Source organism: Drosophila rhopaloa, unplaced genomic scaffold (assembly GCF_018152115.1).
Source record: "Drosophila rhopaloa isolate 14029-0021.01 unplaced genomic scaffold, ASM1815211v1 contig_150, whole genome shotgun sequence".
Taxonomy (NCBI): Eukaryota; Metazoa; Arthropoda; class Insecta; order Diptera; family Drosophilidae; genus Drosophila; species Drosophila rhopaloa.
The window spans coordinates 907,556-920,996 of record NW_025335029.1 but is presented as its reverse complement, the minus strand read 5'-3'; the positions used below and the strand labels follow the sequence as shown (position 1 = coordinate 920,996).

The 13,441-nt window shown below is 41.7% G+C and overlaps 3 protein-coding genes across 6 annotated transcripts; 2 read left to right on the top strand and 1 right to left on the bottom strand.

Annotated features, from left to right (window-relative positions):
• Positions 1-110: 110 nt before the first annotated feature.
• LOC108043110 (SH3 domain-binding glutamic acid-rich protein homolog) lies at positions 111-5,577 on the top strand. 4 transcript variants are annotated; one of them, XM_017121662.1, is made up of 5 exons: positions 111-489; positions 1,779-2,207; positions 3,371-3,448; positions 3,675-3,732; positions 3,793-4,907. In XM_017121662.1, the coding sequence occupies exons 1-5, from the start codon at positions 445-447 to the stop codon at positions 4,641-4,643; spliced, it is 1,461 nt and encodes a 486-aa protein (XP_016977151.1). In that variant the 5' UTR covers positions 111-444; the 3' UTR covers positions 4,644-4,907. The 4 variants fall into 4 exon arrangements, with proteins under 4 accessions (XP_016977151.1, XP_016977150.1, XP_016977152.1 ...); XM_017121661.1 differs by having other exon boundaries at positions 3,787-4,907; XM_017121663.2 differs by lacking the exons at positions 3,675-3,732; positions 3,793-4,907 and adding an exon at positions 4,914-5,577 and having other exon boundaries at positions 114-489.
• LOC108043109 (translocation protein SEC63 homolog) lies at positions 5,448-9,654 on the bottom strand. The gene is made up of 4 exons (XM_017121660.2): positions 9,219-9,654; positions 7,575-8,284; positions 6,256-7,510; positions 5,448-5,988 (listed from the first exon to the last, which is right to left on the bottom strand). Exons 1-4 carry the CDS (start codon positions 9,340-9,342, stop codon positions 5,810-5,812), a joined length of 2,268 nt encoding a protein of 755 aa, XP_016977149.1. The 5' UTR covers positions 9,343-9,654; the 3' UTR covers positions 5,448-5,809.
• A 583-nt stretch (positions 9,655-10,237) lies between these two features.
• LOC108048279 lies at positions 10,238-13,264 on the top strand. The gene is made up of 7 exons (XM_044456704.1): positions 10,238-10,406; positions 10,459-10,652; positions 10,720-10,854; positions 11,360-11,898; positions 11,953-12,042; positions 12,103-12,272; positions 12,458-13,264. Exons 1-7 carry the CDS (start codon positions 10,303-10,305, stop codon positions 13,077-13,079), a joined length of 1,854 nt encoding a protein of 617 aa, XP_044312639.1. The 5' UTR covers positions 10,238-10,302; the 3' UTR covers positions 13,080-13,264.
• Positions 13,265-13,441: the final 177 nt, after the last annotated feature.

Sequence of the window (13,441 nt, the reverse complement as noted above, 5' to 3'; positions counted from 1 at the left end):
TTTTTATGAAAAAAGTAAATTAAATATAAATCACTTTTAACAGTATGCTTACATTGAGTATTTTTAAAAGGTTTACTTTAGTATATTTTCTGAGCGGAATGTATATTAGAGCCGTCGAATAGTGGTCACACTATTCGGTTCAACGACAAAGTAGGAAATAATTTCCACTCTTGATAAATATCAAATATTTTTGCACTTTTATAAGCGTCAAACAGCGCACTTTTTATCCGCGTCTTCGCAGTTTTTACAACCTATTAAATCAGAGACCTTGCCCAGTTCGTGTGTCTTCGTCACCAGTGAAAAACATTACGTAGGGGCGCAGGACCGAAGAAAGTGGGAAAAGGAAAGATCTATAAATATTTTTAATCGCCGTGAAAGTAGCCAGCGGATTTTAGTCGCAAAATATCATTAATAGACGCTGGGAAGACATAACTAACTGCAAAAATGGTCTTGAAAGTCTACGTCAGCGGCATGTCCGGCAATAAGGAGGTGAGTTCGTGGGCGTGGCGTTTTCAAACCAGAAGATAGTGTCATGTTATTGGAATGTTTGGCCCTGTTATTTGCAGCAAACATAAAAAAAACAACCAAAGTGGTGACGAACGCATTGCACATTCTATTTCTTCTGCTGCATTTTGTGTATATATTTATGTAGGTGTATGTAATGGTGACGATGTTGTGTGTGGTATATATGTTTGTATGTACAGTCAAAGAAAAACAAGTGGTATATTCTTCAGTGTGCTTGCGAGCGTTGGTGGTGGCAAGAAGCAGCACAAACATTTCATTGCCCATATAAGCCTATTTCACTGTGAACTGTAAATTGTTCATGGAAAAAAGAGATTTTCAGTGATCGCAGTTGCGTGGGCTGCTTGAGTGTGCGTGTGACTCATTCACTCTTCCCCTCTCCCGTGCTCTCTTTCATCGCCTTTGTTCAATTGGCAAATTCTCTTCCAATAAGAACAATAACATAACGGTCATTGTACGGGTGACAATGCTTTTGTTGTTGTTGAACATACACTTCTAAAAAAAAAGTATGCTCGCAATCGAGTGGAAGCACAGCTCCTTATCTCAAATTAATTACTTGTGTGCACCAAACCACTTTAATTAGGGGCTTTGTCATATCTTTAGACTTGTTTGTACATATGTATCTTTATATAGTGGGGGAGCGTGAGTGGGTGTGCTTGTGTGTGTTTGGGCTTGCCGGTAACATTTTATTACCGATAAGTCATCGCTGTGGTTAACAGTGTTGGCTAACAGATTTTGAGGAGTTACACTGAAATAAAAATCTTAACACGAATAGGTTACCTTTATTACCTGTTATGGATTTCATTGAATGATACATGTTTGACATATATATATATTTTAATTGAGTGCTCAAGTTTCTTGTAAGATTACTTAATACTTAAGGTAGTTGAATTGTCAAATGTTATATAATATTAAAAAAAAAGGAAAGTGCCAAAAGATGTTAGTCTTATTAAATTAAAATTTGTGGTTAAAATGTAATTTAATATTTACTTTAAAGAGTGGTTTACACATGTGTTCTGTGCACAAATTCAAGACGCACTAAGAACTTAATATTTATCCTAACACTAGAATTACTAAACCTTATGTTTAATGTGAAGCTCTGCAAGGAATATTTGTTGCAATTTAATGTTAATATTTAGGATTACTTTTTTGCAAGAAACGACATATAGGAAATTTAAAATAACATAAAAATTAACTTTTATTAGTACCCAATGTCCTTTTCCTTCTTACTGACATTTACTCCATTTTGGTTGTAGGTCAAGAAGCGCCAGCAGCGCGTTCTGATGATCCTGGACAGCAAGAACATCAAGTACGACACGGTGGACATCACAGAGCCCGGCAAGGAGTCGGAGAAGGAGCTGATGCAGAACAAATCGACGAGCAGCGGCGGAACGGTTAGCGATCCGGAGCCACGTCACCCGCTGCCTCCCCAGCTATTTAATGACGAGGAGTACTGCGGTGACTACGACGCCTTCGACATGGCCAACGAGATCGACACCCTGGAGGTGTTCCTCAAACTGGCCACCGCCGACACCACGGCGATTAGTACCGCCCAAATCGAACTGAAGCAGGAGAACGGCGAATCCAAGAAGGAGGAGGCGGAAGCGGAGGAGAAGAAGCCGGAGGAGGAGAAGGCGGAGGGCGGCGACGGCGATGTCAAGGACGAGGCTGCGGACAAGGCCGAGGTTTGAGCTTGAGCTATTTTCACGTATTTTCCGTTAACTGTTACGACGTCACAATCGAAGGCAGTAACCATCGGCAGCAAACAGCAATAGAATTAACAGCAACGTCTTGAAACTAAAGCCCCACAGTTAACAGCAGCAATAACCCGTAATGTTATCTAACAGCACAGACACTACCAACTCTCTATATCTATATATTTATAACACCTGTCGTCGGTTTCTATTCCTATAAAGTTTGGGGGAAATGGAATGGTTTAAACTTTCCTTTTGTGGAATTTTTTTAAACAAGTGGTCTAAATGTTTTATTAACTGTACTGACAGTTTATAAGTACGTATTGATTAATAATTATACAAATTTGGTTCTAATTTTCGGTGTTATGCAATTTATTTTAGGAAATCTCGAGATTCAGTAGATCCTAATACAATACAACGGATAAGTCAGTTAAGATATTAAAGTAAAACAAAATTCCAACATTTTCTAAACAACAACATATTTTTGAGAACCAATTCCCCAAACTTGATTAGGGTTAGAAATCGACTCGTCTATCTTCTAATTGAGTTTAATTTTCTAACGAATTCATCATGACGACTGCGGTTCTTAAGCTAAGTTCACGAGCATATTTAAGCGAGGTCGACCGATTGTGTTAACCCTCGGAAAAAAGACAATTTCAATCAAAATATTTATATTCATTAACTTACATCCGACACCTTTGTATGTACCATTTATACACTTGTATGGACTCGGAATACACGCCAGCACTTAAGCCTAAGTTGGATTAGTGTAGAGAGCTGAAACTTTTTGTGCAGCCGTTATGTTAATGCAAAAACATAAAAATGCGCTGCCCCTGTAATAAAAGGAAATATATTTGTATTTACTAAAAAAAACCGTAACCAACAGCCAGCTTGTTTTTCTAACACTTTATAACACACCTAAACTTTAACAGCATAGCAATAACTAACCGCGAGATGCCTAACGAATAGAATGCACTGCAAACTAAATTTACAAGAATGAAGACAATAAGGTTTTTAAAGGTCGGTCCTAAGTCGGAAAAAAAGTGCTCTTGAAACAAAAGTTTCTTGAGCATTTCGATTGCCTTAAACAAAAAACTTTATAAAACTATTTTGTAATGTTAATACATTACTAATGATCGCGTGATTCTCCAAAGAACCAAGACAAGGACGGCGAAGATAAGGACAAAACTGAGGGCGAGGATGAAGCCGCTGAAGAAAATACTGAAGAAAAGGTAATAGATCGATCGCCTCTGCATGTATGAATTGTAACACTAGAGATGTAGACCTCGTAGAAGCTAACAAAGGCATGATCTTGCACAATAGTAGAAAAGCTAAGGTAGAAATCCCACTGATATGATATTGTATATACATTTTCCACTTCCCTACCAAAAAACAAAAACCACCCATCAAAAACCCTCAAACAATCGCACGCACAATTATTCAACCACCCACAAAAAGACTGAAACCGCAGAGGGTGAAGAATCCGAGGATAAGGATAGGAAGGATAAAACTACAGGTAAAGGTAGAAGAATGTCATTAGGCTCTAATCAAAATTTTTACACTGATGAAGAATTAGAAAAAACTGAAGAATCCGAGGGAGATGCTACTAGTGAAAAATCCGAGGAGGATGGTACTACAACAGAAAAATCCGAGGGTGATAAGGCCGAAGAAAGATCAGAGGCAGAACAATCGGAGGAAGGTGAACCCAAAAAAGAATCGGAGAAAGATGAGTCTGAAGAAGAAGCTAAAGAAAACTCAGAGAAAGATGATGAGCAAGACGAAACTGAGGTAGAAAATACCAATGACTTGATTGATAAAGAATCAAAGGAAGAAAATGGCAAAGAAGGAACCGAATCAGATAATACCAAAGAAGAAACCGAAGAAGAAAATATCAAGGAAGAAACTGAAGAGGAAAATACCGAAGAAGAAAGCAAAAAAGAAAATACAAATGAAAAAACCGAAGAGGAAACTGAAGTTGAAAATACTAAAGAGGAAACGGAAGTAGAAAATGCCAATGAAGGAACGGAAGTAGAAAAACCTAAAGAGGAAACGGAAGACGAAAAAGAAGAATCAGAAAATACTCCTGAAGAAAAGGAGCTAGAAGATATTAAAGAAGGAACTGATCTAGAAAATACCAAAGAAGAAACTGAATCCACTGAAGAAACTGAGCCCAAAGAAGAAACTGAATCCAAAGAAGAAACTGAACCCAAAGAAGAAACTGAATCCAAAGAAGAAACTGAACCCAAAGAACAAACTGCACAAACTATAGAAGAAACTAAAGAATCTGAGAAAAAAGAAGACGCCGAAGAGGAGGCGGAAGAACTAGCTGAGAAGGAGAAACCTGAAGAAACGGTAGTAGAACCTACGCCCGAAAACGTAGAGAGTAGTAAATCAGCCGAGGAGAATTCTTCCGAAGAAGAGGAATAGCCGCTAACTTCCAAAATCGATAAAAACGACAGCAACAGCCACATACTGACATCCGAATCACAGACACCAATGCACCTACACTCACTCGCACATAAAAAACACATTTAGCCAAATAATACCGAAAAGTTTTGTAAATAGAAACAAAAACCTACTAATAACGAATCTGGTGACGGGTAACGAACCCTAGATTAAGGCTTTATGTGAATTTAATTTATAATTTACCCCTTTCGCCCAAAAAATGCCTGTCCACAACAACATTAACAACAAAAGAAGTTAACAGCGACAGCAACAACAGCAGCATCAGTGAAGACTCCCACGTCTTTAGACTCCCAATCGGAACTCTTATTGGACAGCGAGAGAGCAGCGGCTGCACACTAGGCGTCGACGTCGACAGAGGCAACGACGTCTTTCTTTTTATTGGAAATTATTATTTTAAAGACATTCGGGCTTGTTGGGACTTTACTTATTTTCAATTTTTTAGATTTGAAATTGCTTGTGATCTTTTTTTGTGAATATATTTGATTTTATATCAATATCTAGATTTTATTACAAAGCAAATTTACTTCCAGACAAAAAATAATTAAAAAACTGAAACATTAAATTATTTAAAAAAGGTTTACAATACTTGAATAAATCTGTGAACGATTAAATACATGTACTTCATATGGGTTTGATTAAAATTATTGTGATGCCATTTATTATATCTAATTTAACACATTAATGTTACTTTTCTAAAAATGTATTTAAAATTCGGTAAATTCGATTTGATTTATAATTAAAATAAGAGTGGAAAAACCAAACAAGCCCGATGATAATTTTCAGTTTATTAACCACACATAATATCAATAGACTTTTGTATTTACGTGTCTCACTTTTAGTTCTTGTATCCAAATAATTAAATATACAGTACATTATAATTATGTTTAGTACAGTACACGGTAAAATGAAGTTATAGTTATTTACGCACTAGTTCGGGGTCTTTTCCATTACAAAACTAGTAAAAATGCGAAGGAAGGTCGCATTGGTGTGCCTCCTCCGCCACGCGAAACTCATTTACTAAAAGGAAAACAAAGAGGCTTTTCTTCCGTCCCAGAGAAATAGAGAGGAGGTTGAGGTTGATTGGGGGCGGGACATCCATCCTTCCGTCGATCCGGCGGTCTGTCCATCTAGTCGCTGTCCTCCTCGTCGGACGTGTCTGTGGTGTAGTCACTCAGGTTCTCCTGCTGATCGTTGTGCTCCGGCTCCGATTCGCTCAGGTCCCACTGGGGATGGTCTGTCGGTGGTGCGGGCGCCTTTTGCACATCCAGTTTAAGCTCCTGCTGCTGGTCCATGCCCAGATAGGAGTCTGAAAGATAGGCAAAAATCATTAACCATCGCACCATAGACAAAAACAAAGTCCTAAATGGCTTAACATCTCTCTTTATTATATGTTTTCCAATGTCAATGTTAGTCTTGAACCATTTACTGGTGAAGATTTGCCGTTTTTTGTATAATCTTTTAGCCGAGTGGCATATATTTATGCTCACAATAAAAAAAAAAGCGTGGGATTTAAATATTGAAAGCCCTACACCATGGATTATTAACTAAAATGTGATCCCCTCCAGAAACTCACCCGATCTCAGGCACACGGTGAACGTGTAGACAGCGGGCCAACGTGGCGCGGTGAACTTCAGCTGGATCTCCTCCTTCTCAACCAGATTGGTCACGTGATACGGTGCCGTCAGCAGGGTGCGCGACTTGCGGTCACAGATGTACGTCCACCAGTACTCCTGTTTCTCCTCGGGGAAGTAGGGGCAGTGGACGGTGTGCGACAGCCGCGACTTGCCCTCGAGACGCTCCCTCTTGTTAAGCTTGGCTTGAAGTCGCTCCCACTCCTCGTCATCGTCATCGTCCAGCGAGGAGTTGTTCTTGCCCTTCTCCTCGTCCTCGCTGCCACTGCCGGCAGCCGACTCCACATCGCTGCCCTCCGCATTTCCGGCCTCCGATTCGGCATCAGAGTTACCAGCCGCCGCTTGATCCTCGGAAGCCGTGGTTGTAGACGTGGTCGCCACCTTTGCTGGCACCTTCTTCTGATTGTTCTTCTGGTTTTGGGCTGGTTTCTTGCCACCCTTGCCCTTGCCTCCTTTACGTGGTTTTGCCCAGGCGGATGCCTTCTTTGCCGGTGCAGCAGCCGCTGCAGCTTCATCCTCATCCCCGGCAGCCTCTTCGTTGGCCTCATCTTTGATGCCCTGTTTCTCGGGCACCTTGGTGTCGCCGAATAGCGTCTTCATGTCCTTGCGTTCCAGCGTAACCGTAACCGTAACTATGGCTCCGGCGGTCACCACATTGGTGTTCTCATCGTCAATAACCTCGCATCGAATGGAGAAGTCAATCAACGGCATTTTGCCCAACACTTTTATAGTGTTTTCGTACTCAAAGTCTGAGAGATTCTTCAGCAGCTGGCGACTCTCCTCCGGCTTGAGCTGGGCAAATTGCTGCAGGTTCTTGACGTGGCGCTTTTTGTTCATGAAATACAAATGATCCTCGGTCAGGTGGGGCAGCTGCAACAGCGGCGACTTAAACTCCCAAAGGCCCTGGATGATCATGGGCGACATCTTCATGCAGTTCTCGATCGTTTCGATGCTGGGCAAGCGGGGCACACGTCGGGCATAGGCCATCATGACCAGTTGGTGGACGCACGAGACCATTTCTTGGACAAGATAGGGGCACTTCTTCACTATAAACTGACGGTCACGCTCCAGGGTTTCTGGATTGAGTGGCATGCGACTGAGATGGGCATGCAGGATGGCGCGAGCCTTGATGGAGTACATACGGCACAGCGGATGTTCCTTGCACTTTTCATTTAGATTGGGTAGCTGCCGTATGAGCTGTGTGGTTAAAGGGATTATTATTAATCACTGCTCTCTGGGGAAGATCGGGATATCCACTCACCGCTGGCACCTCGTCGTTGTCTGACTGCCGCTCCTGCACCTGTGAATTGTGCCGCTTGTCAAACTCCAAGCTAGCAGCCAGCACCATAAGTGCCCGCTTGAGCAGCATATGAGGCGTCTTGTGGATGAAGTAGAAGTACATCTGGGTGGTGTCCAGGAGTACTTTGTCGCCGCTGAAGCGGATGGATCGGTACCACCAAACGCCCACCGCCGAGGGCATGGCCACCATGAAGACCAGGCCATACAGGCCCAAAACCCAAACGCTGTTCTCCTTCTCCACGATCCACGAGGGCAGAGCGATGCCGAAGGACATGGCACCCGGACCATCTGGATTACCATACTTCTCGTAGTTCTCCTTGGCCACATCGTCGGTCAGCGCCTGGTACGCCTTGCTCAGCATCATGAAGGACTTCTCGTCACCCGTCTCTTTGTCAGGATGCAGCACCTTGGACAGTCGGTAGTAGGCTTTCTTGATCTCCGCCTGCGACGAGGTCGGAGGCACATTTAGTATCTCGAAGGGATCGAAGCTGGCCATCTCGTAGTCAAACTGCGAGACGCGGTACGTGAGGAAGAGCAGCAAAGCCCAACCCAGCACGATGGTCAGCTTGATGGTCCATGATGTCAGGGCTCTGTACGGCTCGGCATTGGCCAAGATGGTCTTCTTTTTGAGGCAGTCGGCGCACTGGCATTCCTCTTTAAGCTTGCCGTGATCTACAGGAATTTATAGGAATAGAGGGTTAATAAAGACTTGATAGCTTCGAAAAGTTATATAAGCACAAATGTATACAATTCGAAACATTGGCTTTACAAAATTTATAATTATTAAGGTATATAAATGCACCATTAACAATTCTCCAAAAAATGTATTGATTTTCAATTCGATAATATTTTAGTTAAAACCAGTAATATCAGTTTAAAACATTAGAACGATATAAATTTTGGCAATGTACTTTGTAAAATGAAAGCCAAGATTGTAATTTTTTCTGTTTAATCTTAATTGGTTTTAATGAATATCTATCCCCTATTTTTTCGAATAGCACGGATAAGGCGACTTAAGAATATTTCATAGATTTCACAAAAACAATCGTCCCAAGCCAAATTTTTTTTTTTTTTTAATTGCGACTATTTGGTTTTTTTAAATTAAATTTAAATGAAACTATTATTGTAATGCGGTGCAATATTTTTACCGGGAATGCCAGCATTACAGAAATCTCGCGCGAGAGAAAAATAATAGTAAGGGAGATTGAAACTTTGTAAGTGCAAAGTTCACACACTTTAAGAACAAGCAATATACGTTAAAGATAACTCGATGTGGATCACTACCGATCACGGACACAAAGTCGCGTAATCGCGATTTCCAACGCATGAACGCGCGTGGAGTGCAGAGCTTCAATTGGGAAGTAAAAAGAGAGAGCCCGACTTGCGGTAATCGCAGCTTTCACCCATACGAAGGCGCTGAGCTGACGTTGTTAGAATAACTTATTGGAACGTGTCCATTTACATTGCAAAAGAAGAGAGGGAGAGGGATAATCACATGTATGCCCATTTCTTACTAGACACACACACCCGCGCACAGCTGCAGGTGGAACGAAAAAAAAAGAGAGAAGAGAGTGCGATTAAAATCGGCGGGGCATTCGGCACTAACCTTCTTTCTTTTTACGTGGCCAATAGTAAATGGTGGTCGGTATCAATATTAGCGCCAAGAATGATAACACAAAGTAGTAGAACGTTCCGCCGCTCTCATCGTACTGGAACTTTTGACCCGCCATCTCCGATTGCAACTTTTATATATTAAGTATTTTGTCTGGCTTTCCTTTCCGCTTTCCCTTGCACTTTTCCTCCGGCAGCTCCAGCTGATGTCGCAGTGGAGTTATCGTTTTAATCGCTGCTCCCCGTTAACTTTTGATCGACGAGCGGCACTGCGGGGGCAGACCAGTGAAGGGGGCGGGGCGGTAGCTGTTGCTGCTGCGAGATGTCGCGAGAATTGCACGCCGCGAATTTAAAAAACTCTGTATTTACACCGACGCATGAGACTGACACGTAGGGTTGTTTGGCTCGTGCTGGAACCGATTGGCAGCAATGGAAGCGGAGCCAGTTCGATAGGCGTACTGTCGATAGGCAGGTGGCAACTCCTCTTCGGTAGGGCTGCCAGGCGACGTAATTGCACACAGAGATTTTTTTGTTAATTAATTATACATATTTATTAATTTAACACCGAGTCATAAGTCATAAAGTCTATTCTCTGGCCAATTCTTTCTTTCTCACTTATCAGATCTCGATTTAACATCTATTTAACATTATTAACATATGCAAATAAAAGGATAATTTAAAATATTTAAATTGCGAATTTAAATTGACTGCATTAAAAATCTAGTTTCTACTTATTTATTTATTTAAACATAAATTTCATGAATCAAATATAGCTTTCTTAGAATATATTTTGGTGAATAATTATGGTATTTTTAATCTTATTAAAAATCATGTCAGTGGAGTCAGACTATTAAATTGTTATAATAATCAGGCAACTCCGTTAGTGAACCTGTTTTTAACAACCTATCGTTAGTTTGCACCCGGTGTTTTCTGATTATTTGCAAACTATCGATACTATCGATATTGCCATATATGGTTTGACATCTCTATATTGCGCAGATAGCTTGGTGAGTCCCCAGATAAAAGTTTATTAGTAGTGGAAGGGCGGCGACGAAAAGTTCAAATTGAGAAAATTCGACATGGCAGGAGCTAAAGAAAACTGTGTTGCCAGGCGGACAGTCCGACAAGTGCAGCAAAACTTTGCGGAGTCCCTTGGATATGCAGACGAGATAATCTGGGATCTGTAAGTATTGCGCAATTGGCTTTCCGGCTTACACTTTCAGAAAAAATTGCAGGTTATCTCAGGATGAAGGTGACAAACTGAAGGAAAAGATCAAAGAATTATTTCGGGATCCTTACTCATCTAAAGACCAAGAGTTGGCCACAATAAGTTGGGCTGATTTTGAAAAACATGAAAAAAACCGAAAGAAGCTGGTCGCGCATAATGAAAGAGTGCGACAGATCATTTTCGATGCCGTTTGGGAACAGCGTAAGCATGGCGTCCAGATTACGTAGTCTACTTATATGGGTTGCATAAGCACCATTTTTTTTTTCAGGTAAATACACCAACCGGCAATCGCTGACGGCCATAATCTACGTACTGGTTGTTGCTGATGAGGTGGACGTTCACCGCGCTGAGGACTCGAGGACTTTCTCCTGTCATCCTGTATTCCGGGCACGCCGATGCGTCAGTGAGTTTTTTGCAGTAGTAGTAGTTTATACCTAAGCAAGTGGAATTGCACAGCTAAACATGTCGTATGTATGTGTCAAAATGTGTCTCTTTTCAAAATGGTCACGGCCTAAACCAAATCTAGCCTTGCACAATCTTGCTTTCTGCATTTAGTTATTAAGCAGAAAATTTTACGAATTAATTTCCCTTAGCAAATTAAAACGTAACCAAAAAGTAAGTTGCCAGTTTATTTCTTGAAAACTATAATTCTTACATATAATTGTCCTTTAGAAATTTAATTCCATGATTATCACTGCGTACGAATTTTAAGAAATAAATCGTATTTGCCCCATTAAAATATTAAAAACAAAATAAGATAAAGTAATGTAATGATAAAGTAAATAATTTATTTTTCCTCCAATGCTATACACACTTCTGCTTAAAATTATAGTAACCTTAGCAAGAAACGAATACCTTAGCTGATCGTAAATTGAAACATCGTCACTAATTCGCTTATTTTCCTACAGCTAGCAGCAGTGGTCGCAGCAACGACAGCTCCGATTGCTGCAATTTATTCGTTGATGAGACCGGCCGTGTTTATCAGAACTGGGAGCAGTACGTGGCCACCAACAAGCTGCCCGCCGGAGTGATGGTGGCTCCGGAAAGGGGAATCTACCGCATGGTCAAAGACCAAGTGCGACTGGAGAAATATGTAACGCCAGCGGGCACAACCAGCTCACAAGTGCTGGGGTACATGGACACGGGAGCAGCGGTGGGAGGCTTCGCCGCTGCCGCCGTTCCCATTGCGGCGTTACTAACGCTGCCCGTATCCGGTCCGTTAATGGCCGTGGCTGGAGTCGTGGGTTTGGCCAGCGCTGGATACGCGACAGCCCGCTCCAGCGTGAAGTTGGTGGACCGCAGTCAGCACGAGCAGTCGATCAATGTGACGGACCGCGAGGCACGTGGCCATTGGCTTGGCGTGGTCGCCGGCGCCGTGGGTTTAGGTGCGGCAGGGGCCACTTCAGCACTGACAGCGGCGACGAACGCTGGACGCGAGGTGGGAGCGGTGAGTCCACAGACATTTTTTACTTAAATAATTTTAACGAATAAGTTAACTTAGATTACCCAACTGACAGTGAATGGAATGAACATCTCCTCAATCGTGGTCTCGGGCACTGGAGTGGCCAACGGAGTGTTGGATTTGATACTGGTAAGCCACATTGAGGTTCCTAACACCAACACGAATCCAACAATATATTCTGCCTCCCAGAAAGTGCAGGATGGTGATGACATTACCGGCATAGATGTGCTGCAGTTGTCCGCTTCGCTGGTGCTGTTCACACACAGCGTCTACAATTTCAAACTGGCCTCGACCATTATTAACGAAACGGCCAACAGTAATATAGCGGGATTTCGGAAAACTCTTAGCCATCGTCTAAGGTAACTAATGACCAATTTGTTGAATGCAAACTTTAGTACTCAGATTAGATTAGATCGGATTAGCTAAGTTAGTCAGCGATCAATGCTGACCTTTTGTATTTCACTAGGGCTTTGTCTGCCAATCTGAACATATTAATATTGCATTTTTGTTTGGTTCTGCCTTTTTAATGACCCTCACCTTGCAGACGCACCTTTGACAAGATCTACAAAGAGACCCTTCGGTTGCGGGGAAATACTCAAGGCAAGTTGGACATTATACGCAGCGTCAACGAAACGCCTTCGCAATTCAATGATCAAGAAATGGATTCTAATTTACTGATTAAACCGCCTACCACTGCGCAGCCGCGTCAGGAGCCCAGTAATTATGCCGCTGGGGTGTTTTCCTTGCAGCTGAGTTCCGTGATGGTTAGAGGAGTGACTTTTGTGCTGGAAAACTACGGCGTATCCCTTTTCCAGCACGTCATCAATGCCGAGAGTTTTGAAAAACATATCACCAGAATGGCTGCAAACTTGGAGCCTGAGGTGTTTGACTTCATCATGAAGCTGACACGAACCTTCATGGACACCATGCTGGATGAGCTTAACTCGGTGCTTAAGTTCTTTATTCCAACGGAGTCTGTGCTCTCTCGCATTCTGCTGAATGTGGTAAACAACTACCGCCACATGCCTTATAACTTGGTCGAGCACCACACCGGAGACATCCTCGCAGCGGTCAGGCGATACTTTCTATCCCTCAACCCGAACTCGTACACCGGTCTCTTGCAAAAGTGCCCCATTTGTGTCGGGTATTCAACACTTGTTGTTTAAAAAAGTTAAAAATAAGATAATTGGTGCCCTAAATTTAAAAGCATATTGCAACTACACAACAAGGATGCACAACATTTTAAACATTTTAGAAATTATATTGCCATTTTGGATCAAATTTACAATATAATACAATTATTTTCCATATTACACTGCAGAACCATTTAACATTTTTTTTTCGAATTCTTTTGATGTTAATATTAAAATATAACAAGAAAAAAAACTAACTTCGTTTTGGGGTTATATATGTGCAAATTAATATATAAATATATATGTACAGGTTTGCTTTAATTTTATTTTGTTCGTTGAATTTTTCGGTATCATATTGGTTGATTCTCCTAAAATAGGTTAATGACCAGAAGACT